Source organism: Ictalurus punctatus, chromosome 4, assembly GCF_001660625.3.
Source record: "Ictalurus punctatus breed USDA103 chromosome 4, Coco_2.0, whole genome shotgun sequence".
Taxonomy (NCBI): Eukaryota; Metazoa; Chordata; class Actinopteri; order Siluriformes; family Ictaluridae; genus Ictalurus; species Ictalurus punctatus.
Window position 1 is genome coordinate 23801214 of NC_071284.1, and position 12333 is coordinate 23813546.

General features: G+C 40.6%; 1 protein-coding gene across 11 annotated transcripts in view; it reads right to left on the minus strand.

Moving 5' to 3' along the window:
* Positions 1-401: 401 nt before the first annotated feature.
* The window catches only part of ppfia1 (PTPRF interacting protein alpha 1), a 97820-nt gene continuing 85888 nt past the window's right edge, over positions 402-12333 (minus strand). For 6 of the 11 annotated variants that reach the window (XM_053678081.1, XM_053678079.1, XM_053678075.1 and 3 more), the window contains 5 exons: positions 12185-12282; positions 8843-9018; positions 8425-8493; positions 7753-7912; positions 402-1651 (listed from right to left, as the gene is read on the minus strand). In XM_053678081.1, the coding sequence (XP_053534056.1) occupies positions 1590-1651; positions 7753-7912; positions 8425-8493; positions 8843-9018; positions 12185-12282 (565 nt within the window). In that variant the 3' untranslated portion in view covers positions 402-1589. Of the gene's footprint in view, positions 1674-5389; positions 5461-7752; positions 7913-8424; positions 8494-8842; positions 9019-12184; positions 12283-12333 lie in introns of all 11 variants that reach the window. The other 5 variants (XM_053678076.1, XM_053678072.1, XM_053678082.1 and 2 more) reach the window with 3 other exon arrangements.

Consider the following 12333-nt stretch of genomic DNA (forward strand, 5'->3'; position numbering starts at 1 on the left):
ACTGACTTGTCTTCCAGACATTCCACAACAATAAATGTAATGGTTAAAAAGCATGGCGCCCATCCATCCATTTCATGTACCGCTTATCCAACACAGCTTTGTGGGGAGCCTGGAGCCTATCCCAAGGAGCTTGGAGCACAAGGCACTATGGACATGTCTTTAGGCTGGGGGAGTACCTGTAGGAAACCCTGGAAACAAGAGAGAGCACAGAAATGGGAATTGAACCCCCAACCCCGGAGGTGCGAAGCAAACGTGCTAACCACTAAGCCACCGTGACCCCCAAAAGCATGGCCTAAGAATTAAACACGTCAAGACTAGCCTCTTGTGCAAGAAAGACACATACGATGTTTTTTTTTTTTTTTTTTTTAAGCAAAGACTTAGTCTTTTTATTGGCAGTGGAAAATAGGGATCAGTATTTTTTATTGAAAGGAAGCAATAAATAATACTGTGATAAAAAATAGTTCATAAGTACTCAGACTGTACAGCATTTCTGTTATAAGATCGGAGATGTTTTAAACAATGGAGAGAACACCACATGATTGGAATTGTGCATAAGAGACTGAAAACAACCAAAAAAGACAAAAGAACGGTATGGTACAAACTGTTTAGGGAGTCAAAAGTTTTACCCAGCAAAGTTATAATAATACAGTCCAGCCTTTATATTTGATATGACTCTTGAGAAGGTTAAAAGGCCGTGATCACACAAGGAGGAGAAGCAGAATAAATAATAAAAAAAAAATTTTTAAAACAGAGGGAGGAAGTAAGGCTTAATCAGATGTGGAGTTTAGCCGGAGGATCAAATCACGCCATTTTCGGACACTGCAATTGGAGCTTAGGCCACAGTGAGGTTGGTCCAGCGGTGAAGAAGCGCGCGCACACACTTTTACACACACACACACACACACACACACACACACACACACATCTAAGCACACGTCCTTCATGCGTGTCTCATGTGCAGGAGAAAAGGAATGGAAAGATTCAACATATGCAAAAGGCGACTGATGAAAGATGCATCCGAAAGTAGCCCTCGTCGTTGCTACCGTTTATGGCTTATCACATGTTTTGGTATCATACAAGAGAAAGAGGAGAGAGACAGAGGGGGAGAAATATAATAATAATAACAATAATAATGTTTCATACAGTTTGTGGAACAAATGCTCTAAGATATGCACCAATTCTGATATTCACATAATACATCATAAAATCAACAGCCAAATGGATTTTAAGAACAGAAGAAGGGGGTGAAATAAAATCACGTCAGTCACAAAATCAGAATCAGCTCAGGTTTCGTCATCACAAACCAAAGATATGGACAATTAAGGAGATGAGGATTATTTTTTTAAAAAAATTTTTAAAAGAAAAGAAAAAAACGGGTTAGAATTAGATAGAAATGTACAAACTTCAGATCTGTAATACATTCAGTCACACCTGAAAGAGTTAAACATGATATGAAAAGAGGAGGAGGAGAAAGGCAAAGGATGCATAAACATAACTAAATGAAGGAAAATGTCCCATAAATAGAATAATTCATAAATCTAAAATAATGTCCTCTACGGCAGAGACGTCAGGATAAACCCTCCAAAACCTCAGAGTCCTTGTGCATTACACTCCCAGCCTGAAGGGGATGCCTCGTCTTCAGAGACTTCACCTATAGAGATAATGAGCATAAACTGAGAGCAGGGAGGACAGGAAAGGAAGACAGATGAGTGCAGGGGGAGACAAATGGAGACGTAGACAAGTGGGGAAAGACAGAAAAAGGAGAGGTAGAAACACGTTCGTATTACTACTTTGAAGACTGAAGCGTTCAACTCTTTAATTAGCATCAACACATTGGCGTATTAATAAGAGTTCATATCATGATAACTGCCCAACATTGTATAGTGGGTTGTGTTACTTTATTATTATATTATTATTGTTTATGACACAACAGCACAGTTGATTTTTTGATTCTGACTGGTTAAAAAGGTGTTTCTGGTAACGTGACCAACTGCGTCTTTTGTCTCAACTTCAAGACAGTGGTTCCTGTGTGGCACAACAAAAAAAAGAAAGAAAAAAAAAAAAAAAAAAAAAAAAAAAGTGTTCAGCCTGCAGTCAGGAGATCACAAGTTTGTCTCCCGATGATGCAACAGTCTTCCATGGCCGGGAGTCCTAGAAAGCAAGACTGGCCATGCTGTCTGGGTGAGAGGGATAGCACACTCTCTCTCCGCTGTCAATCATGACAACACTAGCCCATCATGGGCTGTGATGGCTTCACCTGTCTCGGAGGAAGCACGAGTGACAGTGAAAGGGCTGGCTCGTGAGTGCGAACTGGAAGGTGACCGAATTGTAGGGGGGGGAAGGTGCGGTTGCCTTGTCAGAAAGGAAATCTCTTGGGGAAATAAGCACCTGCCAGTCATTGGGCTTCGTTTATTAATCTATTTTTTTTTTTTTTTTTTAAATTGTGTGCAAATGTTTGCGTACGAAAAAAAAAAACTAAAAATGTCCGCCAAATTTCCAATAGTTTCACGCACATGCGTATGTTGATGACCAATAAAGTACGTTCCTGACATACCTCATTTGCATGTAGTGACGCCCACAAAACTCCATAAAAGAGAAGTGGGAGCACAAAATGAACGTTAAGGTTAAAGGCAGAAAAGGAGAAGTGGAAGTTATTTTGACTCACTTCTATACCCAATAAAATGTATCCATTCATCCTACACAGGGTCCCGGGGAGCCTGTCCCAGGGGACTCGGGGCACAAGGCGGGGACGCCCTGGACGGAGGGCACAATTGCACACCAATTCACACAATACGGACAATTTAGAGATGCCAATCAGCCTACAACGCATGTCTTTGGACTGAGAGAGGAAACCGGAGTACCCAGAGGAAACCCCTGAAACACGGGGAGAACATGCAAACTCCAAGTATACAGGGCGATGGTAGGAACTGAACTCCCAACCCTGGAGATGTGAGGCAAACATGCTAACCACTAAGCCACTTTGCCTCTGCCAATAAAACTATTTGACAATACGTAATATTATTATTAGTAGTATTTATTTATTTATTTTGCATATTCTTTAATTAATGCCAGTAATATAAAATGACTAGATTTCACTAAATTTTCTTGATGGGATTCTTAGTCCTTGAACCTAGCAAACTAGCACAAGGATGTGTTCTTGATAGAGACGCCAAAGCGCTCCTCTAAGTCGCTGTTTGGATAAGGGTGTCTACTAAATGCTTTAAACTTCAATAAAAAATAAGCAAATTAAACGCATCAGTAGATTCCATATACAGTGCCCGCCACTAATATTGGCACCTGTGGTAAATATGAGCAAAGACGGCTGGGGAAATTCTCTTTTGATCTTTTGTTTAAAAAATTCACAAAAATACATGGACATCAAACAATTGCTAACATAACACAGGTTTATCAAAAAAAAAAAAAAGTCTTTGTTAAATATAGGTGTGAAACAATTATTGGTACCCTTTTAGTGAATACTTTGTGCTACCCCCCCCCTTTGCCAAGATAACAGCTCTGAGTCTTCTCATATAATGCCTGATGAGGTTGGAGAATACATGGCAAGGGATCTGAGAGCGTTCCTACATACAGAATCTCTCCAGATGGTTCACATTTCGATGTCTACGCTGGTGGACACTGCTCTTCAGTTCACCCCACAGGTTTTTCTATGGGTTTCAAGCCAGGGATGGGATGGCCATGGCAGGACCTTGATTTTGTGGTCAGTAAACCATTTTTGTGTTGGTTTTGATGTATGTTTTGGATCATTATCTTGCTGGAAGATCCAACCACGGCCTGTTTTAAGCTTTCTGGCAGAGGCAGTCAGGTTTTCATTTAATATCTGTTGATATTTGATAGAGTCCATGATGCTATGTATCCTAACAAAATGTCCAGGTCCTCTGGCAGAAAAACAGCCCCAAAACATTAAAGAGCCACCACCATATTTAACCGTGGGCATGAGGTACTTTTCCATATGGCTACCACTCTGTGTGCCAAAACCACCTCTGGTGTTTATTGTCAAAAAGCTATATTTTGGTTTCATCTGACCATAGAACCCGATCCCATTTGAAGTTCCAGTAGTGTTTGGCAAACTGAAGATGCTCGAGTTTGTTTTTGGATGAGAGTAGAGTCTTTTTTTCTTGAAACCCTTCCAAACAGCTTGTGGTGATGTAGGTGACTTCGGATTGCGGTTTTGGAGATTTTCTGACCCCAAGATGCAAATAACTTCTGCAATTCTCCAGCTGTGATCCTTGGAGATTTTTTTTTTAACCATCCTCTTCACCGTGCGTTGAGACAATATAGACACACGTCCAATTTCAGGTTGATTCATAACATTTCCAGTTGACTGGAACTTCTTAATTATTGCCCTGATGGAGTAAATGGGCATTTTCAATTCTTGTTCTATTTTCTTATAGCCACGTCCCATTTTGTGAAGCTCAACAACCTTTTGCCACACATCACAGCTATATTACTTGGTCTTACCCGTTGTTATGAATGACTAAGGGAATTTGGCACATGTGTTACCTCATTTAAGTCAGGGTTGAATAATTTCATGTTCCTAGTCACCCAGGTGTACTAAAAAAATATATACTTTAAATATAATTTTCTCATATGAATTCATAGCAGTGCCAATAACTGTTGCACACCTATATTTAACAAAATATACTTTCGTAGATTTTATGGTTTTGCTTACAATTGTTTGAGATCCCATGAGAGCAGAGTATTTTTTTAACAAAAGAACAAAAGGTTAAACAAAGACAATTTGTCCACAGCTTTCTTTGCTCATATTTACCAAGGGTGCCAATGTTAGTGGAGGGCACTGTACAAAATTGCAGTAATCCATGCAACGTATATGATCTGAAGTCACTCATGTCAAGGTTTACATTGGTTATCATAAATTTACACAAGTAGGATATGAAAGTTTTTCCAAATTTACAGGACCTTCATGAACAGCAAATTTCTTGTGTAACTTGTATAATAACAACAATAATAATAATAATAATAATAATAATACCCAGGGTGTAGTTTTGACTTACATTTTAATTTAGCTTGCTTAGCTAATTTAGCTTGCTTAGCAGTTTAGCTTGCTTTAAGTTACTTTATAGCCATATGAAGAACTGTCAATTCAGGTCTTATGAATTGATTTATTTTTTATTCAGTTCGTGTTAGTCAGCTTGCATTACGCTACACCCTTGAAAAAGAGAAGCTGTGTTGTCAGCCATGCTAACATGCTGAATCCTGAATGAGACACAACCAACGTTTACCATGACTATCGCAAAATGTGAAAAAAGGGTAGGCAATTATAATGATGTGAACATTTCATATCGCCGCATGTCTAGCAGTGGGAGATATAAACAAGCGACTATGGGATTGAGTCTGAACGATGCTGACTCACCCTGGCTTTGGGTTAGCAGGAATACGTTCGGATTGTAGCAGAGTCGAGCCTCTGAACGCCACTCGCACTCCCTGCAGCAACAGCCAACACATGCACGAGCAGTTAGAAACACACACACACACACACAAAACAGTTAGAATTGCATCCTTGGATTAGTCTGTGATTTAAAAAAAAACAGAAGTTATTAGTTAGAATATTTATATAAACTGGTTTAAACCGCTGTAGGGAGGTTTCGGTGCAATGCTGTCCCTATGGCATTGCCGCACATGGACGGTATGTTGGACTGTTGTCACTGCCCATATTTTACTTGTGGGACTGAATATATTTCGTGTCCAAAACTCTGCTTCATACAGCTATTACACATCTCATTGCTGACACGGAGTTTACAGATTATGCATTCTTTGTAAGACTAATTTCATTCAGCTAAAATCCTGAATACATCACAGCCTGCTCCTTACGACGGTGTCCAACCAGACGGTTTATTTCCACTAAAGTAATATTAAAGTACTGCCACACTTGTTTGGTTGCGTACCATGCTTATTACCTTATTAGATATACACGACAGGACCACACACATTTTAAGGGAAGTTTTTCATGCAATTTTAATGCGATATGCCTGCTGCCATTATGTTTTGTTTTGTTTTGAGTAGTACAACTGGTGCCTACCAAAAGTGATCATGCAATAACCTCCAGCAAAAAAAATTCCTCCTACTTTTACAGGTAGTGCTATGTGATGGGATGCATACACACGCACACAGGATACAGGTCCTGGGTTCAGACTTGTTGCTGAGCATTAGTCAGCCACATTGTTTGGTGAAGAAGCGATTTTAGTCCTAGCATATGATTTATTGCCAGCCTCTATACTATACGACAAAAAGTTTGTGGACATCTGACCATCACACCCATATTTACCTAATTCATAACACTTTTGCTGTTTATAATAAACTCTACTCTTCTGAGAAGGCTTTCCACTAGATTTTGGTGTGTGGCTGTTTTTTCTAGATTTTCCCATTCAGCTACAAGAGCATTAGTGAGGTCACGTACTGATGTTGAGCGAGGAGGCCTGGGCCGCATTTGGCATTCCAGTTCATCCTGAAGGTGTTCAGTGGGGTTGAGGTCAGGGCTCTGTGTAGGCCACTTGAGTTCTTCCAGTCCAAATTTGGGAAACCATGTCTTCATGTAGTTCACTTTGTGCACAGGAGCATTGTCATGCTGGAACAGGTTTGTGCCTCTTAGTTCCAGTGAATGGGAAATTGTAATGCCACAGAATACGAACACATCCTATACAACTGAGTGCTTCCAACGTTGGGGAATAATCACATATGGGTGTGATTGGCAGGTATCCACAAACATTTGGTCAGATAGTGTACCTTCTGCTGTGTTGAGCTTAACTAGGCTTAATTCCTAATGATGAGGGGTACTGACCTCATCCTTACATGGAATTTAAGATATTGATTCAAGCTAATAATGACCTGAACTTAGCTCGGTGAAGAATGTTAAAATTGTCTACATGAACAGAGTGGAAAGTGTGTCAATGCCTATTTTACACCATGTGTAGCCAATATTACAGTTGCTACACACACACAGCCAAACTGACAATTATGTTACACAAACAGACATGCAACAGGCATTTGTAAGTAGGAAGCACACCTGAGTGGTATATGACAATTCAACAGAAACTACACACAGATCCTTATGACACTCTAAAGCCCAGAACACACTGATCCAACTTTCCCCAGTACACACCATCATAATGCTACCTGTTAGCTTTATAAGAAACATGCCAAATGAGCTGGTGTGAAAGGGGAGAACTACACAATCACACACCTGTATGATGCCCCATCGTGCTTGGGTTTACTGGTGTGCTGGACAATGTAGATGTGTAGGTGAACGATGGTATGTAACAATGCTGGTGATTGATGTTGAATGTGTTTTGGCCAACATTAATGTGTCGGGCATTTGTTAATGTCTTTGTTGAACACGTGTGCATGTTCAATAGTAAATATATTTTTAGTGCATGATGCTGAATGTTGGTGTTTATTGCTATCTGGGAGAAAACGTTGGTGTTTGATGGTATTTGATGGTGAATGTTGGTGTGTATTGGACAGTGTTGCAGTTTGTTGTCTGATAGAGCATACTGGTGCATACTGGGAAGTCTTAGCGTTAGTTATTGTGTGGTAGAGAATGTTGGTGTTCGATGGGATTTAATGGTGTATGCTGGTGTGTATTGGGAAGTGTCAGTGTTTGTTATTGTGTGGTAGAGAATGTTGGTGTTCGATGGTATTTAATGGTGTATGGTGGTGTGTATTGGTAAGTGTTAGCGTTAGTTATTGTGTGGTAGAGAATCTTTAAAGATGGTGTACCGTCCAGCTGATGTTTCTTTGGCTGAATGGCAGGTGAAGTGGATGTGCTGTTGGTCACTCTGAAATTAGCGGGCAGCGTATCGGCACTGTAGCCACGGACATCTTTGGGACGAAACTTCTTCCTCCAGGATGGAGCTCGCCGGAAATTCTTGTCATCGTCCTGCAGGTAAGGAAGAGGGGGTAAAAGTGTGTTCCACTATTTCATTGTACCACCGTACTCATTATAATCCTTCTGATGAGTAGGAGGTAGTGCTAGACTGTTGGGAAAGGGCCTAATTGATTCAGTTACTGCAGAGCATTGTTATTATTACAAACCAGACATACACATTTTTGTGTAAGAGTTAAATTCACCAAATTATTCCCACAGCACTCTTACTCAGTGGCTCAAATGGCCAGCTTCTGTTTTCTTTATTAGAACAGAAATCAGGAAAATGTTGCACAGGAAACCCACACAAGGTCATTCATGCCAGCTTTTTATTCTATTTTTGTAACTTTAGAAAGCTTTTTAGTTTACGTTGTCTACAATAACCAAGTAGGAAGAATGACTGTTTGCTTTATTAGGCGGTTTATGCACGTGTCATTTTTTGCCTGTTTGAATCAAGTTTCATTATGTGAAGTGAATAAAGTTTTGAATGTTTGTGTGCGTGGTTGTCACCGTGAGAGAGAACAGACCTCCTCTAGTTTCCGCTCCGTTCCCATAGCAAGCAGGTTATTGTACTCTCGCTCCAGAACTGACCTCGCCTACAGTACAAACAATAAGAGATTCACAAACAATCAGATAACAAAACAGTGAGACTCTATTGCAAAATATATTGTAAACGCACAACAATACAAGCATCAATATATGGGGAAAAAAGTGAACATGTTGCCGTGTTGTGCCTGTACGTAAATGAAATAAATGCAAGTAGCTCTGGATACGGGCGTCTGCCAAATGCCATAAAAATGTAATTATATAATGATCTCAATTTTATATAACAATCTTATTACAGCTTTCTACTGAACATCTTCAAAAATGCTGTTCTATACTCTACGTTTACCCATATTTTTTACTTTGTTTTTTCATAACTACAGGATTTAAACCCATGCCCACCTGTGTGTTCTGAGTGGGGATCTGCAGCAGCAGGGCGAGTGTGTTGTGATCAAATGTTTCATCGAGGGCCACTAGCGCTCCATGCACACCACTCTCCAGCAGGTTGTGTGCATACTCCTTCAACCCAATAAACTGCACCCATTTAATCAAGCGCTCGTTACTCCACACCAGAACATCTGCATGAATAAAAAGAAACAAGTGCATTGAAACAACAGCCGTAATCGGTCATAACAGGATGCCAGGAGAACGCATGGTGCCAGCTATAAAGTATGTTGGAGGAGGAATAATGATCTGGGGCTGTTTTTCAGGGTTTGGACTGGACCCATTAGTTCCAGTGAAGTGTAATGTCTTTAATTTATTTATTCATTTACATATGGTTCATTTACATGTGATTCATTTTCATGAGATTCATATTCAAGTGATTCAATTACTAATTTGCTTCTCTTTAAATCCAGTTTTAGACTGTGATATTACAAAGGTCTTTCCAGATCATTACTTGCTAGACTGTATGAGATAACCCCAGTAAAATTGCCTGAATTCTATAATATAATTTGTTCACCATGTTAGATTTAAATCCTCTAAAAACAGATTCACAATTAAACATTACTTCCTTCAAAGCATTGGCATGTTCTGCTCACTCTCACAAGCATGTGTCTCCATAAACAAATGAGACAGCAGTGTATCCTACAAAAACTGAACGTTGTCCACAATGTGAAAACAACTCGGAGAGTAAGCTGAACTAACCAACAAAATTACCAAGACTGATAAACGGTCTGCGCACAATAATAAATATAATGTCCTTACCTTTTAAAAAGTCTTGTAACAAATAATATAACAGTGTAGCACGTAAAGCCGAGGAGATAACACTAATAAAATTAAATAAACAGAAACTCTAACCCGGTCAGAGCATCAACACAGAGAAGCACATTAATACAGAAGTACATTTTAAGAGGACTAAGTCCACAAAATCTAGGTGAAGTAATGCAACGTCAATATCTTCAATAAGAATCCGAATTCTGTAGAGCTGGAAGGCCGAGTGCAAAAAAATAAAAATAAAAGAAGAGCGAAAAAGACTCCGCTGTGTAGGGGATGCAGTTCACCCCGATATCAAGAGTTTAACATAGTCTCCTGCTTCCTCCGCTGAAATAAAGTCCTTCTGAACACCGTTATATGTAATGCGAAGCCGAGCTGGGTGAAGTATTTCATAGCGAGCGCCCTCAATACCACGAAGTTGACGCCGAACCTCGTTAAATACAGCTCGGGCCCGGGCTGTCTTGGCTGTGTAGTCAGGGATAATCGGTCATAACAGGATGCCAGGAGAGCGCATGGTGCCAGCTATAAAGTATGTTGGAGGAGGAATAATGATCTGGGGCTGTTTTTCAGGGTTTGGGCTGGACCCATTAGTTCCAGTGAAGTGTAATGTTTATGCTACAACATCCATAAACATTCTAGGCAAATGCGTGCTTCCAACTTTGTGGCAACAGACTGGAAGGCCCTTTCCTATTCCAGCATGACAAAAAAACAAACAAACAAAAAAAAACCGCAAGGTTTACAAAGACAGGGTTTGCTAAAGATATTTTTGAAAAGTGGCCTGCACAGAGCTCTGACTTCATCCTCACTGAACACCTTTGGTACGGAACTGGAAAGCTGACCGCACGCCAGGCCGTCCAGAACTCGCTAATGCTCTTGTTGCTGAATGAGCACAAATCCCCACCGCCATGCTCCAAACTCTAATGGAAAGCCTTCGCAGAACACTGGAGGCTGTTATAGATGCAAAGGGATGCCAACTCCATATTAATGCCCACGGATTTTTGAAATAAGATGTTCACAAGTACACATGAGTGTGATGGTCAGGTGTACACATACTTTAGGCCATATTGTGTGTATGGATTTCGGTTGTGTAAGTCAGTGCTGGAAAATTATGGTGGCCACACAAAATATTGACACTTTGGGCCCAATTTGGACATTTTCACTTAGGGGTGTACTCACTTTTGTTGCCAGCAGTTTAGACATTAATGGCTGGGTGTGGAGTTATTTTGAGAGGACAGCAAATTTACACTGTTATACATGCTGTACACTCACTACTTTACATTGTAGCAAAAGTGTCATTTCTTCAGTGTTGTCACATAAAAAGATATAATCAAATATTTACAAAAATGTGAGAGGTGTACTCACTTTTGTGAGATACTGTATATACACACACACACACACACACACACACACGCCAACCAGGGCATCCATGAACCTTGGGGTGATTCTTAATGACAGCTTGACCTTTACAGACCACATTTCAATAACGGTCCTGTAGGTTCATAGGGGCAGTGGTGGTTTGGCGTTTAAGGCTCTGGGTTACTTATCGGAAGGTCGGGGGTTCAAGCCCCAGCACTGCCAGGCTGCCACTGTTGGGCCCTTGAGCAAGGCCCTTAACCCTCTCTGCTCCAGGGGCGCTGTATCATGACTGACCCTGTGCTCTGACCCCAGCATCCTAACATGCTGGGGTATGCGAAGAAAAGAATTTCACTGTACTGTAATGTATATGTGACCAATAAAGACACATTATCATCATCTTATCTCATTATTCTGTACAGCATCAAGAAAATCAGACCCTACCTCACCGAACAGGCTACACAACTACTAGTCCAGGCTCTCGTCATATCAAAACTGGACTACTGCAACTCACTACTCTCGGGCCTCCCAGCCAGCTCCATCAAACCCCTTCAGATGATTCAGAATGCTCGTCTTCAACCAGCCCAAGAGAACCCATGTCACACCCCTCTTCATCTCCCTCCACTGGCTTCCTGTAGCCACCCGTATCAAATTCAAGGTCTTAATGCTCACCTACAAGACTTTGTCTGGAACAGCACCCATCTACCTCAACTCTCTCCTGAAGGCCTACGTTTCCTCATGCAATCTGCAATTGATTAATGACCGAGGCTTAGTAGTGCCTACTCAGCGTGGATCAAGGTCCCCTTCCAGAACCTTCACACTAACTGTCCCTCAGTGGTGGAATGAACTTCCAACCTCAATCCAGACCACAGAATCTGTCTCTATCTTCAAAAAACAGCTAAAGACTCGCCTCTTCTGTGAACACTTAACGAACACCTAAAATGCCAGCCCCACATTGTCCTTAAAAAAACAAAAACAAACAAACAAAAAAAAAAACACTACTCTGGCACTTACACCTCTACTCTGCTCACTTTTCTAGAACTCAATTAAAGATCCTGTACGGTAGCACTACCTGTACTGTTCTCCGCTTGATATATCGCTTTGCTTGTATTTCCTTATTTGTAAGTTGCTTTGGATAAAAGCATTTGCTAAATGAATAAATAAGGGCAGACTGACCTTTAGCCTCAATCTGGGATTCCTCTCGTCTTTTCTCGAGCTCTTTCCGGTCATAATTTAGCCTCCGCAAACACATCACGCCACACTGGAAACTGTTTCTGTTTCAGACAAACACACAAACACAGACAGTGTTACAAAAAAAAAAAACC